General features: G+C 41.3%; 2 protein-coding genes across 6 annotated transcripts in view; one reads left to right on the plus strand and one right to left on the minus strand.

The window, feature by feature from the left end:
- CDC26 (cell division cycle 26) overlaps positions 1–2,681 on the minus strand; it is an 8,290-nt gene extending 5,609 nt beyond the window's left edge. The window contains exons 1-4 of one of the 4 annotated variants that reach the window (XM_019635902.1): positions 2,499–2,681; positions 2,006–2,110; positions 700–813; positions 106–199 (exon numbers count right to left, since the gene is read on the minus strand). In XM_019635902.1, coding sequence (XP_019491447.1) covers positions 106–199; positions 700–767 — 162 coding nt within the window. In that variant the 5' untranslated portion in view covers positions 768–813; positions 2,006–2,110; positions 2,499–2,681. Of the gene's footprint in view, positions 1–105; positions 228–699; positions 814–2,005; positions 2,111–2,498 lie in introns of all 4 variants that reach the window. The other 3 variants (XM_019635904.1, XM_019635901.1, XM_019635903.1) reach the window with 3 other exon arrangements.
- Positions 2,682–2,717: 36 nt separating this feature from the next.
- PRPF4 (pre-mRNA splicing tri-snRNP complex factor PRPF4) lies at positions 2,718–18,880 on the plus strand. Of its 2 annotated transcripts, none has more exons than XM_019635899.1 (14): positions 2,718–2,848; positions 3,597–3,777; positions 5,893–6,079; positions 7,415–7,502; positions 7,903–7,982; positions 8,158–8,251; positions 8,751–8,845; positions 10,252–10,310; positions 10,679–10,802; positions 12,617–12,706; positions 16,054–16,176; positions 16,285–16,392; positions 16,484–16,602; positions 17,112–18,880. In XM_019635899.1, the coding sequence occupies exons 1-14, from the start codon at positions 2,822–2,824 to the stop codon at positions 17,303–17,305; spliced, it is 1,569 nt and encodes a 522-aa protein (XP_019491444.1). In that variant the 5' UTR covers positions 2,718–2,821; the 3' UTR covers positions 17,306–18,880. The 2 variants fall into 2 exon arrangements, with proteins under 2 accessions (XP_019491444.1, XP_019491445.1); XM_019635900.1 differs by having other exon boundaries at positions 3,600–3,777.
- Positions 18,881–20,055: the final 1,175 nt, after the last annotated feature.

Below are 20,055 nucleotides of genomic sequence, written 5' to 3' on the forward strand. Positions count from 1 at the left end.
TTTAAAATATATAAGTAAATATATATATATATATATATATATATATATATATATATATATATATATATATATATATTCCTAAAGGTTTGAAAGATGTACTCTTACCTCCAGGTCCTTTCGAATGTTTTCAAACTCCTCAATGTCATCAAGCTTCAGTTCCAGGCGGGTCGGTTTTCTTCGCAGCATACTGAAATCAACACTAAGAGCCAGACCCAGTGAACTACTAGCTGTTAAAAATGGCAGAGAGGAGGAAAACCTGAAGGGGATAAATCTCAGCTACAAATATAAGATCAATTTGTAAGCACGCATGCTAAAATGAATGGCAAATAAAAGACTCATTTGAATTCACACATAGACTTCTAAGTCTTTTGGTGTCTGATTATTATGTTTTTACATGATGGAGATCCACAACTCTATCACTCCAAAAAAACTGTTTCCTCAAGAATTTTAAATAGCAAGCTGCCTATAAAAGAATTCTAGGCAACAATCTCTTTAATCTCATGACCCAGTCACATTCAAAGACATATTCTGGCTAAGAGAATAATGTTAAAATATCACATCTGAATGCAGTGCTGTTATGGGACAGAATACAAGCCATTAAATTTTATCAACTCTACATGAAATTTGTAAGAGATTTGTGATCACTCCTGAATGCTAAAATCAGTTTAGTAAATCTTGTGAAAACTCCCTCTAACTCACCAATTCACAGGGTTATCTTCAGGGTCTAAATAGGTCCTCAATGTATAGGGAGGGCATTCATTAAACATACACTTCTGGTGCTCCAGCTGCAGAGTTAAAAGGCACAGTCACCGTCTGTAGGAAAAACAAACATGTAAACAGAAAATTGCACATAGTGTACTAAGAACTCTGATGTAGGTAATGCAATGGTATCACACAGGCCCAATCCAGTCTGAATGTAGGGCGGAGACATGAAGGACTTCCTGGAGGAGATGTCTTAGTTGACTTGGGAATGGCAGGTAGAGAAAGGAGATTAAAGGCATACCCGGCAGAGAGAACAAGGGTGCAAAGAGGCTCAAGAGAACACCCCAGTCTGAAAACCCAAGGTAATACTTATGCTAACAAAAAACATTTTTTAGAGAAAAAAATAAAACTCCTGCACTGAGTTTAAAATCTGTTGATGACATCTTTACATTCTCCACAAAATCCAGTAGAGTGTATCTGTAATAACCAGGCAGTAAATGTTTTGTTGAGTAAACCAGAGATTCAAATAAAGTGAAATGAACTTTCCTTGGGCGCTACAGTGTGTTTTTCCATTCCCATTCTTTACATTTCTATTTTAACACGGAAACCCTCTGATGCTGGCAAAATTACCCGTATTTTACAGATGAAGCCAAAGCTGGTCAGTTTGGTTAACAAATGAGAATGATGTAAGTGAAAGCTCCTTTATTTATAGATATAAATTATTATTACATGTATCTAGGATGTAGCTAGGGGCTGAAGTATAAAAAGAAAATGTTTCCCTCCCATGAAGCTTGGGTTAGACACAGGTGGTATTATCAACGCCAAACACTAGCACATTACATTTCAAACTGCTTTGTACTAAATCAGATACTATTTTTATTCCAATGTAGGTAAATGGTACGGGAGCCAAAGTTCGGGGGGAGGGGGAGATGCTTAAAAGAAAACCACTAGTTTGCACTGTCTTAACTGTGAAAAGCTCGCCAGCCACTAGGAAGCGGTATAGGGTAATGGGTAAAAATACTTGCTCTGGAGGCAAACGGGCAGAGGATCTAACAATCATCTACTGTTTATCTTGCACAATTAGCTTCATCTTCCACTAGATCTTAGTTTCCGTATTTGTACTGTTCTTGTATGGATTGAAGTAAATTCCTGGACTCCAACCTGGCATTTAGTAAATGCTCAATAAATAACAGTCATTATTATTATTTTAACTGTTCTTGTGGAGAGGGACGGGAAACACTCCTGTCCCGCTCGGGAACACCAGAATCTTGAGCATCTCCATCCCCGACATGAGGGCAAAAACCTTGTCTTGTTCCTCTCCGATGCCCCAGCACCCAGCGGACCACAGAGCCGTGGCAGAGTTGTTTGCGTGTACCCGATGCCTCACATCCATCATCTCACTCGAAATCTAATACAAACACCAGGATGAACAACAAAATCAGGCCGTGGCTCCTACGCCAGGTCCTTATTTTACTTTGGCGCTAGAGGACTCTCGGAGCTTAATCGCTAGAGGACTCTCGGAGCTTAATCGCTCGCTGCTGCCCAAATCCACCGCAAATTCACCCAGCTCAGAGGGAGCCCCTGGGAGAGAACCCTACAACGGAGAACAGCTTGCTCTACCGCCGCTAGCTCCAGGATAGCATTCAAAGGGTCTAAGGCAAGGGTTTCCATAGCAACATAGTCCCAGGTCTTGGACGATGTCAAGCAGCTCGTAGGGCCGGGAAGGAAAGCAGGCCCCGGAAGCCCTCGATTCGCCCCGGAGTGCAGCTTGGAGCCACGCGACCCGACGCACCTACCTCTTCACAAGCCTGCTCAGCCCCTTCCTGGAACCTCAGTGCCCACTACGCATCTAAGCCAACTGGACTACACTTCCCAGACTGCTCTGAGCCGCTCTCCTCGCAGAACCTCGACCTTCGCGTGCGTTTCTCGGAGGCTTTACAGGTCACACCTCTCGTCGCGGCCACAATCTTTCCTACTACGATTCCCATCATGCTCCACGCCTTCCCGGACGTTGAGTCCCACTTGGCCCACTTCCGGTTCCTCTTTGCTGGGCGCGCGGTGGATTGTCTGAAACGCAGAGTTCAGCTATCGCTGGGACTTCGCGGCTCCAGAGCCCAGCATGTCTTCCTCACGAGCCACCTCCACGGTACAGATCTGAGCTCACCCTGGCAGGGAGCGCAGAGGGGGTGAGGGGATCCCTGCGGGAAGGGACGGCATAAGGCGGTGGAGGGCCGAGGAGGAAGGCTGCGAGACTCGGTCTTAGAGAGCGGAGCAGCGTTTTCCTGATTCTTAAGCGCTTTCATGTGCTTAAGCTCAATTGCATCTCTCGTATAGCCGCGAACGGTCAACACCTGTTCCGACTGGTCCAGAAGCGGAGCTCTGAAAGGGAGTAGTGTCCTGGCCAAGATTTATGTCCGTGTCAGACTTCTTCATTGTAATAAGGCCTCCAAACTACCTATCTAGTGCCTCTCGTCTGAAAACGTTTGAAATGTATAGACCAGTAACTTGGCAACCTGCTCCCTTTAACATCGAATTGGTTATTTCAGATTCCTTTATATTTCCCCTGTGATGAGCAATAACCCTGGACGTTTAATTAAACCCAGCAAAAAATTGCACTTCCAACCGAATGAATTGAATTAAATTCCAAAGCAAACCTTTGATAGAAAAACACCAAGAGAAATTCAGGAGTTTTATCAATAGCCTCTTTCTGTCTGAGACACTGAACACCTCCACCCAAACCCCCATCAATGAAGACAAATCTTAACTGGTGCTCTCTTCCTTGTCCTTTCCTTTGGGGAGGAAATAAAACTGAAGCTCAAAATGAGCTTCATCCTTTGGGGAAACTAGCAAATTGCTAAGATGAAGCCTTAGGTTAATCGAGGTCTTTGATTTAGCAGGCAACCAAAACCAAGGCACCTGATGACTTAGTCGCTCCTCTTGTGAAGAAACCACACATCTATTATGGAAGTTTGGAAGAGAAGGAGAGGGAGCGTCTGGCCAAAGGAGAGTCTGGGATTTTGGGAAAAGAAGGACTTAAAGCAGGAATTGAAGCAGGCAATATTAACATAACCTCTGGTAAGATGCAAATTGTGAATTCATCTTTATCTTTGGTGCTCAAATTTTCTGCAATGAATATCTTCCTAGACTTAAATATCACTAGTTTTATGATAAGTGTCAAAAATTTCAGGTTTTTTTTTAATTAGTTTCAGGTGTACAAAACAGTGCAATGGTTATACTTTTTACCCCTCACAAAGTGGCAATCCCCCCCCCCAAATTTCAGTTTTTAAACTTACGTCTGTATATGGCCATACTTTGCCTACCCTGCTTAGCATCATCCAGAGAGCCTTTTGCTTAACACCTTTTAAACAGTTTTCTTCCATGAATTGTTAGTGATTTTACCAGGAATTTATTCAGTGAGCATAGCTGACTCTTGAACAACACAGGTTTGAACTTTGCGGATTCACTTATATGCAGATTTTTTCAATAAATACTGTAAGTTTATTTTCTCTTATGATTTCCTTAACATTTTCCTTCTCTAGACTATTATAAGAATACAGTATACAAGTACATTTAACATACAAAATATGTGTTGATCTACTTTATGTTATCGGTAAGGCTTTCAGTCAACAGTAGGCTATTAGTAGTTAAGTTTTGTGGGACGTCAAAAGTTCTATGCAGATTTTCAACTGCACAAGGGGCCCCCCCACCCACCCCTGCATCATTCAGTAGTCAATTGTATTTGCATTCAAACTGATTCCATTTGTCTTCTGGAGATCTAGCACAGTTCTGGCATTGGTTTGGAACTACTGTGGTTCATAATATTCTGTTTTTAGTTTTCCATTTATTTTTCTCCCAAAATATATTTTTTTTAATTAGAAAAATATTAGTTATTTTTATTTTGAAACATATCAGTGTAGAAATGTGTGAAGTAGAAAAAGCTTTAATCCTTATTGAGTCTGTATCTTTCTAAGAATTTAATAAAGCTATAAAAATACATACATAATTTTTTTCCATAAGTGAAGCCATGATACACAAATTGTTTTGTAACCTGCATTTTACACTCTATACCGTTGAGGATATTTTTCCAAGTCAGTAACTATCATCCACTATATGTTTTAAATAAAATTACACATGTTTGTAATAAATTCAAACAGTACAGAAGTGGATAAAATGAAGAGTTCTCTGCAGAAAGGACTTCTGTCAAGTTTCTCATTGATCCTTGCACACATTTTTTTCCCCTACGCACATGCACTTTAGCGACTTTTTTAACCTTTGATGCTGTTTTAAACATAACTGCATCACCACTATACTTATCACTTTTCATCCAAATGCTTGCATTTAGTGTAAGCTTTTTAACTAGCTGCTAGAGGATCCAAAGAGCCTTATAGTCAAGGAATATCATTTTCATGGTAATTATTTCCAATTTACTAATTTCATTTGTAAGTGTCCCCATACTGGGACTGTTTTAGAGAATAACTTTGTCAATTGTTAAAATAATGTTTCTATTTTATCTTCTGCATAGAAGGCCTAGTTAACTCATTTGCTAAAGATACTCCATATTCCTTACTTTCTGGTCTCATCTAAACTATGTGTTGATGTAGGTATATATAGGTGTAAGGTTGCCAGATGAAACAAATGGCTTGAGCCATTTTGCAGCCTTTTAAAGCTGTGTCATTTAGTTTTTTATGTGTGGCATACCGTATTTGCCGGCGTATAAGACGATTTTTTGGCGCTGAAAAATATGCCTCCAAGTGGGGGGTCGTCTTATACGCCAGGTACACTTCAGATAGACTGCCCATAGTGCTTGCCCCGTGCCATAGTGGCCTCCCAATGCCCGCCCACTTCATTCCACATACCGTTCAGGCATCAGCAGCGCTGCTGGGTGTATGCTCGGCTGTTATGCGATTTTGCTGTTATGCGATTTTACCACACTCGCAAAATCGCACACAGCCGACCATATAACAAACTCTGTATTTTGAGTGGAAATGTTAGGGGGTCGTCTTATACGCCGAGTCGTCTTATACGCCGGCAAATACGGTAAGTTAATAAACGGAGAAACTTAGTGTGTAATAGATTAGACAGTTAACTTTCACGAAAGGCATACACATACTGCAATTGTAAAAAATTATTATTTTTTTTTATTTGAAGAAAATCTGGTGATTATGCTAATGTTGCCTGTTCTTTTTATAGGAGAAGTGTTTGAAATTGAAGAGCACATCAGTGAGCGGCAGGCGGAAGTATTAGCTGAGTTTGAGAGAAGGAAGCGAGCCCGGCAGATCAATGTTTCCACAGACGACTCAGAGGTCAAGGCTTGCCTTAGAGCCTTGGGGGAGCCCATCACACTTTTTGGAGAGGGTCCTGCTGAAAGAAGGGAAAGGTACCCTTTCTAAATATCTAACTCTCTTCGTTTTTTAATCACAGGATTCTGTTTCCAAAGTTATGTTGTTATTTGTAGCAAAAACTTCAATAGAATGTCTCAGCTATTGTTAACAGAATATCTTAAGTTGTGTTTATATAGTTCAACTCATAATCTGAATCTTAGACCAATTTTTACTCCACTACTGATTTTTCTTCATAAACTGAAAGGGATGTTAACATGTTTCCTCTCCCCTTCTCAATGTGTAACTTTGAGTTGGGTAAACATTTGTAGTAGAACTTTGAAAATTTAGACAACAGGAACATTCCTTGTTAGTGACATGAAACATAACGGTACGTGTTTTTTGGATATTACTGAAAAGGGGCATTGTCCTCAGATAATGCTTCTCTTGTGATTTTAAAGTTGCAAAGCTCTTGGTGACAGGCTAGTCATACGCAGTTATGAGGTTATGAGGCCCTCCTCTTGGCTTTCTATCCACTGACCTACTTTCCCCATTATCTTTTTTTTTTTTTTTTTGGTTTGCATAATCCATATGTTTAATCACTTTAAAACCTTTAACATTCTCTCATGTCCATTAAATAGAACGAACAATGTTGGGCCCGTTTAAATTACGTGAAAAAAAACACCACTTCTCTTGTACTCCATGCTTCAGCCATACTGAACTATTTGTGATTCCAAGCTGAACACACTTCTTACCTTCAGACCTTTACATATGTTGAACCCTCTGCCTCAACAGTCCTCTCCCATTCTTGACCTATTGACCTGACTAAATGATGACTCAGGTTAGGCAACACCTCTATGAAGCCTTCCCTGAACCTCCCTCCAAACCAAGGTTAGGTACTCCTTTTATGATCCCCCTTAGCACCGTATACTTAACCACTGTAATAATACTTAGTATAATGTACTATAGTATAACTGCTCCCTGTTACTTTCTGTCCCCATGCCTGCCCCCCACCCCAGGACTATGCTACTTGAAATCAAAAACTGTTTCTTAGTCATTGTTGTATGTTGAGCACCTGAGTCAGTATCCAGCACATGTGACATTGAGTGAAGGTTGTTCTGTCTCCACACATCAACTGATAGCAACGTATGGGCTAGTTAGCTCTAGGTTGAATAGGGTAATTGCATCTATCAATAGTTCAATTTAGGGAATCTTCAAAATTAAAAAGATTGAGTGAAAGAAATTACACTGGAAAGTTTGAGTACAACATCTTGACTCTTAAAGAAGGTTGCTTGGAGTTTGAATGGTGAGAGAGAAGAGGAAGCGTGTCTCCCTTCTTAGATGTACTTTCCAAAATCTCAACTCTGTCTAAATTTCGATCTTTTTTGTTACAGGTTAAGAAATATCCTCTCAGTGGTTGGTACTGATGCCTTAAAAAAGACCAAAAAAGATGATGAGAAATCTAAGAAGTCCAGAGAAGAGGTAAAATATGCTTTTGCCTTCATAATATAAACATGAAGAGAATGAGGGACAAGTTCTCTCAGGATGTGGGTGGAGGTGGAGGGCTGTTTTTGAAGATTCTACTATTCAGGAGTAGTTGGTGGCAATAGTTTGTGGTTCCTGTGTAGATAGAAATGGAGATTAGGGAGTTTCCCATTCAGGAAAAAACCATAGCATTCCTGGTGTAAGTTTTAATAAGGAACCAGAAACCATCTAATAAGACCTCACAGAAAGAAACGCAAGAGAAAACATATATGCCTGATTTCATCCTATTGCTGAACTAATTCACCTTTTTCTGGGTAGTTAGAATAGGGAATTGACAGCTATGAGTGGGACAGGAATGCATCAGACTTAATATTTCTGCTCTTAATTTAACTTTCAGTACCATCAAACCTGGTACCATGAAGGACCAAACACTCTGAAAGTTGCTCGACTGTGGATTGCTAACTATTCACTGCCCAGGTAAGGAGAGCCTCAGGGAGGAGAAAGAATCATAATTGTTCTTGTTTCCTCTCAAGCACTGAGGATCTGCTTTATGACTGTGTTTTTTAGATGAAATTGAGTGGTCTTAAGGTACTTGTGTGGACCCCTCGTCTACAACCCGTTTGCTCATGATGGTCATGTTTGTGTGTCACAGGGCCATGAAACGCTTGGAAGAGGCCCGTCTCCACAAAGAGATTCCTGAGACAACTAGGACCTCCCAGATGCAAGAGCTGCACAAATCTCTCCGGGTAAGATGCTCTCAGCAATTGTCCCATATTTAAAGGTTCTTAAATATTTATTAGATTTGCTGCTTTGGCCCACCTCTAGGACGGTAAAGGCAGCTATAATTATTCCTCCCTGCTGGCAGTGTTGCCATTGGGGAGGTGCCATCAGTAGGTGGCAGGAACCTACTGTGCTTTGTACTTGTAAGAGGCCTATGATTCTCCTCTTGAATTCTTCTCTTTAATGTGTCAAAGCTGTGCCTTAGATCTCTCCATAGTTTTCCTGTTTATATTTAGCTGACACAGGAGCTAGTGATACTAAAGCTGTAGAAGACAGCCTGCTGGGGCTGCAGATAAGCCTTGACTCCATTCATTCATCAATATAAGTGCCTTCTAACAACGGGTCGGGAAGCATAACAGAATCTTGGGTTTTATTAACACTGTAAAGTTGCTTTTTTATAGCAGAAAAGCCAAGAAACTCTTGGATTAGCTCATTGATGATCACTGTTTGTCTTTTTTTTTTAAGTCTTTGAATAATTTCTGCAGTCAGATTGGGGATGATCGGCCTATCTCCTACTGTCACTTTAGTCCCAATTCCAAAATGCTGGCCACAGCTTGTTGGTAAGTTATATTTTACTGTGCCTTTTTTTTTTTCCTAAATGGGGAACGGGTTCAGGGGGGGAAAAAATCAGCATTTGTCTTAGATGTCTTTCTTTTTTTTTAGATGTCTTTCTATATCCTCTTCCTCTACTTCTCATGATCACACCAAACTAGAGGTGCTACTGCTCTTCTTGTTCTATTATACAATAAAGTCTTGGAGAACAGTTCTGACTGTTTACAAAGGACCCCAGAGATCCATGACATGGAGCAGTCTGTCATGTTCTTGACATGAATATTTTGGAGCAAGTCATGTAGTGAGCTTATAAACTGATATCCACTAGGCCTTTTTGAGCATTTTGAGCCTTGCCTCTGCTCGGGGCCCCCTCCAAACTCTTTGGAGTGTACTTTTTCTTTTCTAATAATGGCCCTTGAGCCGTTCTCTACTTTTCTCTACTGCTTGGGCCTGCTGCTGCTTCTTTGAAATGTATTTTTACTTCTAATAAACTCCTTTTCTGCAACTTTAAAAAATAATAATAAACTAATATCCACTAGTATAGCTTTTCTTTTTCAGTTATGTGACCTAGGCAAGATAGTTAATCTCTGTAAGCTTCAGTTTCCTTATCTGTAAAGTAGGATAAGATGTTTGTAAAACATTTTGCCTTGATAGTGCCTGGTATGTGGTAAGGACTCAGTAAACATGAATTATTGCTTTTATCTTTATTTTACTTTTTACTTACCACCACATTTTCAGAAAACTGAGGATGTAATAACTGTTAGTTTGTTCTATTTAGTTACTTAGTTATGTTTGTGGGACATGGCCATCTTATAAGAGCGGAACTTCCTTACATTATATGCGCAGGAACTACTTGACTAGGCAGAAGCTGAGACTGTTCAGGAGAAAACCAGGGACCTGCACAAATCTCTCCACCTCTCCAAGCCTCAGTTACCTTCATTATAAAGCAGAAATTGTCATTCCTGCTTTATGCCCTCAGATGAAGGATCATTGAGATGATAGATGTAAAAGTAACTGGTTGGAGATTTTCTGAAATAAAAAGTCTTTTTAAAAAACTTAAGTACTTTGCAAGTGGCAAAATGCTCTTCATATTGAAGGAGATGGTATCGGTATTAACATTATTATTATTGGAGAGTTTGATTTATCCTGCCTTCCCTCACAGATTGATCCGAAAGCTGAGAATAGCAACTTGGGCTGTATTTATTATAGTCCAGTAGAGCCCCCTGGGTACATGAGACCTGGATGTAGCTCTCTTTTCTAACACTTCAAATGATAAGCCTTTTGTTTTTCTTTTTCTGTCTGCCACTATAAAGTTGATTTGGGGTGAGAAGAGATTGTCCTTTAGTAATGTTACCAAGGTACCTTTTCCTTCCCAGACCAACCTGGCTGAGATGCTTTCCTTTGTATTTGATAGGAGTGGGCTTTGCAAGCTCTGGTCTGTTCCTGACTGCAACCTCCTTCACACTCTTCGAGGTGAGTTAGACTCTTGTTTCAATCTTCATCTTTTTCCCAGTGTAAACTGTGTCAGCAGTAAAACTCCAAAACTCTGCCCATATCCAGACCCAATACACACAAGATTAGTTCTCGACTTGATATGACCGTTTGTTTTTTTCTGACCGCAAGGCTCAAAGATGGCGACTTCATACACATACCACTTTTCTCTCATATCCAGTCTCTAAACCAAAAAACCAAGGTTTTTGTGTTTTGCTTTTTAAAATGTGATTAAAATGTTTGTTTAAATTAATATGTCCACATGTTCCCTAATTTCTCCCTATCACTTAAAGTTTGCACTTAAAGTTATAAGGGGAACTCTTTAACTTGTGTCTCTTACACTCCTTCAGGCCATAACACAAACGTGGGAGCAATTGTATTTCATCCAAAATCCACTGTCTCCTTGGACCAAAAAGATGTCAATCTGGCTTCTTGTGCCGCAGATGGTTCTGTGAAGCTTTGGAGCCTTGACAGGTGAACACTATTCTTTGTACTGCAATCACTAAAGTACAATAAATAGTTGATTAGTTGGCTTTGGGACCTGAAAATCTGGCTTTTAACCCCAGAGATGCTCTAAGAGTCAGGGTAACTTGGTATGAAAATAGAAAGGAGAATTTCTTTCATATACCTTTTCTCGCCAGAGGAGTTGTAACAGGTTTTTTTCTTGTTAACTTTAGACCTTGATTTTTGCTTCTAACAGTGGCCACTGTTTCCTGGCTCCACTTATTCTGGAAAGATCTGTTTTAACTCCTATGCAATAGATTGATGTTGGAGAAATGTATATGGGTAGATTTGACTAAAGATATTATTCTTGGCAGCATGTTGGTTCTTAGCAAACAGCCACAGGGGAGAGGAAAGTGGGGCTCTGTCTCGCGGTATTGCCAAGGAAGTGATGTCTTCTCCCAGTAGCGTCATCCTTTACCTAGACCATATTTACAAATTACAACAAGTTTTTGGGGTTTTTTTAATGTGTTTACGATTATTGTTTTCCAGTAAATTTTTGGAACTATGTTGTTGGCTAAAAGACATCTGAATTCAATTGCCTAGTTTTCTTTCTTTGGGAAAGCACATGAGGCTTTTATTCTAGGGTTTTGTAAAGAGCTAATTAGTGTCTCCACTCTTTAGACAGGGTCTTACCTGTGAGCACAGCAGGTTTTAATTGGCTTTGGTAATACTTAGCAATATTTGTTCCCCTAGGGCTTTGATTAGTTCTGTGTATGCACATTGACAAAGTTTCCTTTTTAATTGCCCTCTTTAGGGTTCATGTTTATTTTGTTTTGCTGGTGTTTCAGATCTTCTTCCTGTGGTTGCTGGGTGGTAGAATTTTTTTTTTTTTAAGATTTTATTGGGGAGTTGGTGGAGGGAACAGCTTTGGGGAATCGGGGAAGGGGAACAGACAAGTTGCTGTCCTTTTGTTCTTTAGTCTAGTTGTAGAGGATGTTGCTTCACTGGCCCATGTTGGTATTATCATTGCGCTCTTCCCGGCCGAGGTAGATCAGTTGCTGGCCATTGGATGGCTGCTCATAGCGGCTCATGGCAGCTCTTGCCGGCTGCCAGCCACTCACAGTAGCTTACGGCAGCCCACGCCATCACTGGCGACTCACGGCAGCCCAGCTCCAGGTCGAGCTGTTGTTCACCATCTTAGCTGTAAAGAGCACAATGTCACTGGCCATGTGGGATCCGAACCGGCGGCCCTGCTGCTCAGAGCCCAGACTCCCAAGCCAACTCTTCACCAAAAAGCCACTCGGCCAGCTCTGGGTGGTAGAATTTAATGGTCACCAAAAGGAAACTAAGCCTCTATATATGTAGGAGTTTTTTTTACCATGTGAATCTTTGAATAAGCTAAAGTTTGAGAAGATTTTATCTGTAATACACTTGCACCAAAACTGATTACCTCACATCTCTATCAAAGAATGTGTTCTTTCTAGAATGTCAGCACTACCTTGGTGCAGAGAGACTATTTGGCTTATTTTTTATTTTTCTCTAATTCTAAGTGGTATAGCATTAAGAAGTTATTAACATAGTGAATTGAAATAGAAAGAGAGTGTTTATTGAAGTACTATGGGCAGTTTCGCTCTGTGGGCACATGAAGTAGTCCCAAATCTTTTAAATCCTAGGAAGTGACTTAAATTATTGTTAGCCCTGAAGTTTTAACAAATTCCATGTTCAGTTACAATTTGGCTTCTCAAGTCATACAGAATCGGTGTGTCTGTCTACAGTTAATAAGTTCAACAAATATTTACATGAGTATAAAATAGTTGACTCACATATATTTGACTTTTTTTCAGTGACGAACCAGTGGCAGACATTGAAGGCCATACAGTGCGCGTGGCCCGTGTAATGTGGCATCCATCTGGACGTTTCTTGGGCACCACCTGGTAAGCCTTCCTGTTCCTGTTCTATCTATGTGGGCTTATGGCATCTTGTTAACCCTTGATGGCTAACTGCCAGGTAAACTTTTAGAATAGATCTTCAAGTAGGATTTTCTTGAACAGCAATGAATCAGAAGAGAGTATATGACCTAGTTAGGGCCAAGTGAATTTGCTTTCAAATTGCAGTTAACCTGAAATTTTAAAATCGCTAATTACCAGAAAACTAAAATTTTCACACTTTTCTTTCTTGACCAATCTTGACCAAAAACAAAAAAACAAGTATTTGTTTTGTTTCATTATACCTTGTATCATAATCTCTCTGCTTACAAATTGGTCCCCCTTTCTGGTTCTAAAAGTTTTGTAAGCCCAGAATCTGTTAAAGAACTTATTAATTGAGGTATCATTTACATGCAGTGGAATGGATTTGTTTTAAGTGTACTATGCAATCATTCTTGAAAAATGCATATGCTTGTGTGACCTATATCTGTTTCGTTGGAAAGAACGTTTCTATCACTCCACAAAGTTCCCTCATGCCCCTTCCCAGTCAGCTTCCCCTTCCAAAGCAACCACTGAGCTGATTTCTATCACCATAAATTCTGTTTGTTCCTACTGTGTGAATTCACTGTGTCTGGCTTCTTTCACTCAACCAACATTTTTTTTTTTAAGATGTTTTTTTTTGTTTTTTTGTTTTTAATTTTGGGAATTGGAGGATGGGAACAGTGCTGGGGAATTGGGGGAAGGGGGACAGACAAGTTGCTGTTGTTTTGTTCTTCAGTCTAGTTGTGGAGGACGTTGCTTCACTGGCCCAAGTTGGCACCATCATTGCGCTCTTCCTGGGCGAGGCAGATCAGTCGCCGGCTTCTGGACGGCCGCTCACTGCGGCTGCTGGCCGCTCACGCTGGCTGCTGGCTACACACAGTAGCCCACGCAACCCACTGCCACAGGGGCTGCAGCCTACGCTGTCGCTGGCGACTCACGCAGCCCAGCTCCAGGCTGAGCTGTTGTTCAGCATCTTAGCTGTGGAGGGCAGTGTCACTGGCCCTCATATGTGGGATCCGAACCGGGGCCCTCTGGCGTCCCAAGCTAGTTCTTAACCATCGCGCCACTCGGCCGGCCCTCAACCAACATTTTAAAGATTCATTCATGTTGTTGAATGTATCCCTAAGTCCTTTTCATTGCCAAGGAGTATTCGATTGTATAACTGTGCCACAATTTTATTTATCTATTTTCCTCTTGGTGGACAGTTGGACGGTTTCCAAGTTTTGGCTAGTCAGAATGAAGCTACCATAAACATTCTTGTACAGGGCTTTTCTTGTGGACATGTTTTTCTTTCTTTTCTCTTGAATATGCGTAAATACCTAGGAATGCTAGTTCATAGGGTAGGTATTTATTTAACTTTTAAAAAATTTTCGAGTGGTCTTATCATTTTACATTACGGTTGCTTCACATCCTTGCCAGCATTGGTGGTGTCAGTCTTATCATTCTGCCCAGTCTAGCAAGTGTGCAGTGAAATCTCATGGATTTCATTTTTTATTACCCTAGTGACTGTTGTTCAGTACTTTGTCATATGCTTATTAACTATTTGTATATTCTGCTTTGTGCAGTCTCCAGGTGCTTTCCCCAAATTTTTAATGTTTGTCCTTCATATATATATAATTTTCTTTTTTAAACTTTATGGGGAAACAATATGTTTTTCCCAGGACCCATCATCATGTCAAGTTGTTGTCCTTCAATCTTAGTCGTGAGGGTGCAGCTCAGCTCCAAGTCCAGTCGCCATTTTTGGGGAGTCAAACTGGCAACCTTGTTAAGAGCATGTGCTCTAACCACCTGAGCCATCCGGCCACCCATCAGCAGCTCAGCAGCAGCTAAGCTCAAGGTGGCCATGTTCAATCTTAGTTGCAGGGTGCACAGCCTACCATCCCATGCAGGAGTCCAGCAGGCAACCTTGTTGTTAAAGAGCACAGGCTCTCACCAGCTGAGCCACCTGACCACCCGATGGCAGCTCAGCTCGGGCGCAGCGCACTGGCCCATGTGGGAACCAAACTCGCAACCCTGTTTTACTCAGAGCTCGCGCTGTTAACCAACTGAGTCACGCGGCCACTCCCTGTTTGTCTTTTTTTTTTTAATTGGGGTGACATTGGTTAATAAAATTACATAGGTTTCAAGTGTACAATTCTGTAATACATCATCTGTATATTGCATTGTATGTTCACCACCCAAAGTTAAATCTCTTTCCATCACCATATATTTGATCCTGTTTACCCTTTTAACATTTGTCCTTCTTTTTGTCTTTATTTCCATGCACATAGACAGTTCTACCACCATTTATTGAAGAGACTTTCCTTTCCCTGTTGAAATTGCTTTGACACCCTCTTTGAAAACCATTTGACTGTAACGTGTGTGGGTCTATTTCTGTCCTCTCTTCCATTGATCTATTTGTCTATGATTGATTTTTGTATCCCCAACATGCAATTTAGGGCCCAGTAAATAAATAAACGCTCGATGAAGGAAAGGACAGAAGAGTGGAATTGGAAAAGAAAGAAGGCAACAGAATCTTTGCTGGGCCATTCTTAGAGAATTCTGTTCTTAAAACCGACACTGAAATAGGTTTCTAGGAAGTCATAGTTTCCCAGTTAGCACCCAAGACATAAATGCTTAGTTATTAAGAAATTGTTTGTGCTGGGCTGGCCGGGTGGCTCAGTTGGTTAAGAGCGTAAGCTCTGAGCAGCAGGGTTGCCAGTTCGATTCCCACATGGGCCAGTGAGCTGTGCCCAAGCTGAGATGCCTACAGGTGGCAGGATGGCTCAGCTGGTGAGAGCACATGCTCCTAACAACAAGGTTGCCTGTTGGATTCCCGCATGGGATGGGAGCTGTGCCCCTCGCAACTAAGATTGAACACAGCACCTTAAGCTGAGCTGCTGAGAGGTGCCTGTGGGCAGCCATACAGCTAGGTAATTAGAGCGTGCACTCTTAACAACAAAGTTGCCAGTTTGACTCCCGCATGGGATGGGGGGCTGTGTCCCCTCCCCCCCCACAATTAAGATTGAACACGGCACCTTGAGCTGAGCAGCCATGAGCTGCCGACGGGCAGCCAGATGGCAACCAGACTTAGAGCTGAGCTAGCTGCGCCCTCCACAACTAAGACTGAAGGACAACAACTTGGCTGTTTCCCTCCCCCAATTCCCCAATAAAAAAAGAAAAAAAGAAATTGTTTGTGCCAGAAAAGAATTTCTTGTTAATATGGTTATATGAAGTTTCAGAAGCATAACTGAAACTACAACTGTTCATAGTACCCTGCACATTGTAGAAACTGAATAAATTTCTCCTGAGTAATTATTAGTTTGATTTTGTAGCTATGACCGCTCATGGCGCTTATGGGATTTGGAAGCTCAAGAGGAGATCCTGCATCAGGAAGGCCACAGCATGGGTGTGTATGACATTGCCTTCCATCAAGATGGTTCTTTGGCTGGCACTGGGTAAGCCTTCTTCCACACTGCCAGGGGCAGCTCAGTAATCTCACCTTTTGTATGCCCGCTACCACAGAGAGCTGGATTCAAATGTTCATTTGTGAATTACTTTATCAGGGGACTGGATGCATTTGGTCGAGTTTGGGACCTGCGCACAGGACGCTGTATCATGTTCCTAGAAGGGCACCTGAAGGAAATCTACGGAATAAATTTCTCCCCCAATGGGTAAAATAAGCTCATTGAATGAGGGCTGGAGAGGGTTCTTGGTTGAGAAGTAATCTTTGTTTCTAACTTCAATACCACATCTGACCCACAGCTACCATGTTGCAACTGGCAGTGGCGACAACACCTGCAAAGTGTGGGACCTTCGACAGCGGCGCTGTGTCTATACCATCCCTGCCCATCAGAACTTAGTGACTGGGGTCAAGTTTGAGCGTAAGCTTTCCTTCTGTTTTAGGCGTTATCATGAGACTGACAGATTGCGCTTCCATGGAATGTGGGCCAGGCTTTAGCTTAACTTGGAAGTGGAACAGGAGAGAATTTGAACTCTGTTGAAGGAGGAAATTTTAATTTCCTTCCTTTTATGCTTTCAGACAGAGCTATAGCACAGCATGCTTCTCATTGCTAGGAAGTAAAGACTTCCTGAATGCTTTGCTTCATCTTTTTCTCCGTAGAAATTCTAAGCACTGAATCCTTAATATTATTCTGAACAGGTTGTCTATCAGGGAAAGAGCCAAAAGGCCTTAGTAATGTTATTTGTTAATAATGTTATCTGTTTCCCTAAGCTTGCCTGTAGTTGTCCCTTTTTCCTACAGGCCTAGTAGGAATATAGATCAGAATGTTGGGTTTTTCTTACTAGTTTCAAAATAGTATGCTCTAGCAGATTTATGTGCTTTTATTTTCTGATACGCTTGAATACTTGAACTCCCCTTTTTCTCTTGTAGCTATCCACGGGAATTTCTTGCTCACTGGTGCCTATGATAACACAGCCAAGATCTGGACCCACCCAGGCTGGTCCCCACTGAAGACTCTGGCTGGCCATGAAGGCAAAGTTATGGGCCTAGACATTTCTTCTGATGGACAGCTCATAGCCACTTGCTCGTATGACAGGACCTTCAAGCTCTGGATGGCTGAATAGGCAGGACCGTGGGAAAAAGACTCTCACCTCAAGCTCTCCCTTAAGAGCCATTTTCGAAAAAGAAATGGATGAGTTTTGTTCTATCATGTTTTTTGCCAGTTGCCATGTATAGACCCTCGGTAGATTGGATTTCCCTGTCAGTCCCCACTCCAGGCAGGCAGCCCAGTCCCTGGGTGTTGGTGAACCCCTTTCGTGGTTGCAACTTTAATTTCACCTTCAAGCCCTGCCAAGAACTGTGTGGACATTGTTTTTATTAATCTTTGGTTTAAATGCCCTGTTGCCTTCCTCACAGCACTCAGGATTGTGACTGACTTCATTTTTAATTCTTGAAACTTGGCTTTCCATTACATGGTACATGCTTCGGGACTACATGTGACCTGGAGAGCATAGTGGCTGGATTGTAGTCTGGAAGCCCTCGAGCAAAGAGGCACGTCTCACCACTGGTTAAACAACGGCTAACAGGGCAAGGACCTTTCCTCTACCTTGAGAACATGAGATGAAGAGGTAGACCCCCAGCCATGCTCAGGGTTATGCAGTAGAGAAGATTGTACCTCTTCCTGTTGAGTTCACTTGGAATGCTACCTGCATCAGGAAGCTCAGAGCTGAACATTTGCCTTGTCAGAAAATGTCTCCATTTAGCTTTGAAGTTCGGCATCCTTCGTGTTACCACAAAGCTCAGCCATTGTATCAAAAGTCAATGAAATTTTTAGAAAGCAAACATGATATCTCTTGTGCAACCTCCTTTCTGTCATTTATTTAAAGGATATACCCTTCATGTCGAGGAAACTCTGGAAAAAATCCTTAATGGGTATTTCTAAACAAACCTTTTTTTTTTTTCTTACACGCTTGCTACAGAGTAAAACCCTATTATAGAAATTCCTTCAAAGAATTATTTTGCATAGTTAAATATTTTCTGAATCTCAGCCTTTGGTCCATAGAGGTCCCTTTTTTGGTTTGAGATATAACAAATGCTCTCAAATATGGTTTACTCCAATTTCTATCTCCATAGTAAGCACTCTGTTAATAATTTTTTTAAAAAAAATAGAAAGCTGTCACTGCATTGTGGGCCGGACTAGCCGTGAATTATATCTGGACTCTATAACATTTACTCATTGGCCACCCAGCAGTTACCGTCCCTCTTTCCACCCCAAATATGAAACCACTGAACTCTGAAAATACACAGTAAATTCATACAAACATACAGGAATTTGGAAGAAAAAAGGATTGTGTATAGAGAATTTAAGGACTTATATGATGGCTTCTTGAACATTCACACACTTTTTCAGTTGCTATTCCAGAGAGGCTGAGCGTAGCTTGTCTAGCTGTATTCTTTAAGCTGTGGTTGTGTGATATATAGCTAAATATTCTGTTTAACCTGATTCCAATTATAACCAAATATCCTGTGTACCTGTTACACTTGTGAATTCTCAGCTCTACTCTGTTGGGCACTTCACTGTTGTTTCAGTATTAATGGGCTCTATTCCTTCCATATTTGGCCATGAAAAGAAATTATTTTCATTATTATCTTTGCAGTATGTGTAAACTAATAATGAACATTAGTGTATTAACATGCAATTTGGATGTCGTGTGTATAATGTGTTAAGGTTTTTCGTTTTTCAAGTTTAAATTTTATTTCGTTAATCTTGTCTGTTTTTTGGTGGAGAGGGTTTGTTGTTCCAAGAGATTCAGAGGCAGCAGCTGGGGGCAAACGTCTCACCTAAGCCTTTGGCAAAGCAGATGTCTCGTGGAACACGCATTTCTTCACTGGAAATGTCTTGGTAAGAAAGCAGTTAGCTGAGGTGCGTAAACCAAGTGTGGCATTTTATGCTTATGGGGAGAGAAATAGAGCCTCCACTTGACAGAACACTTACTCGGCCTAGACACTGCCAGGCACATTCAGACATCTCGTTTAATCCTCACAATTTTAGGAGTTACTTATTCCTTTTACAGACAAAACTGAAGTTTAAAGACGTGAAGTAACGTGGGCCGGCCGAGTGGCTCAGTGGGTTAAGAGCTCGCTCAAGAGTGCGAGCTCTGAGCAACAGAGGTTTGAGTCCTGGCCCGAGCTGAGCTGCCAACAGGTGGCAGGATGGCTCAGCTAAAAAAAAAAAAAAGGGAAGTAACTTGCTCAGGGATACCCAACTAGTAAGTGTCTGATCCTGGTCTGCCCGTGTGTGACCTTATGTAGACATTTCATAGGGCTTTACTGAGTGTTGGCAGTACTGGCCAGACAAAAAGATCAGCCTGGCCAGCATGGCCTGTTTCCTGTACGAAGCCTGATCTTTTTCATCACTCTTCTTCTGTGTCGCCTTTTTGATGAGTCATTGCATCTCTTAAGCTGACTTGACGCCAAAGAGAGTTAATTTCACCACTTCTACCTCATGAACTTAATTGAGGAGCCTATAGTGTTCAGCAGGAAACGATCTGCATTTTCGGATGGGTGATATTTTGTTGAATGGAATGGTCTTCAGCATTGCAGCATGTCTGACCTCTGGAGAACAGAAAGCCAGAAGCACAACCCACCCCCTTCATTGGAGTACCTAAGGTGCCCCAGACATTTCTAGATGCCCCTTAAGAGGATGGCACTGCCCCAAAGTTAGAAATACTGAGTGTGAGAATAGAAGACACTAAAATGTTGCCCTGTCCCCCCAAAATTTAAACCTATATTTTATTTGGATGGTATATCGGCCACTTTACAAGTATAATTTCTGTTTTTACTGCGAGTCCACCACTTACTAGCTGGGTGATCT

This window comes from Hipposideros armiger, unplaced genomic scaffold, assembly GCF_001890085.2.
Source record: "Hipposideros armiger isolate ML-2016 unplaced genomic scaffold, ASM189008v1 scaffold_24, whole genome shotgun sequence".
Lineage (NCBI taxonomy): Eukaryota > Metazoa > Chordata > Mammalia > Chiroptera > Hipposideridae > Hipposideros > Hipposideros armiger.

What these genes read in the sequence shown, in the direction of transcription:
- PRPF4 (XM_019635899.1), top strand. Translation starts at nt 2,822, where the DNA reads ATGTCTTCCTCACGAGCCACCTCCACG. An exon ending in CGTTTCTTGGGCACCACCTG is followed by an intron (nt 12,707 to 16,053) that starts GTAAGCCTTCCT and finishes TTGATTTTGTAG; the next exon opens with CTATGACCGCTCATGGCGCT. An exon ending in ATAAATTTCTCCCCCAATGG is followed by an intron (nt 16,393 to 16,483) that starts GTAAAATAAGCT and finishes TCTGACCCACAG; the next exon opens with CTACCATGTTGCAACTGGCA.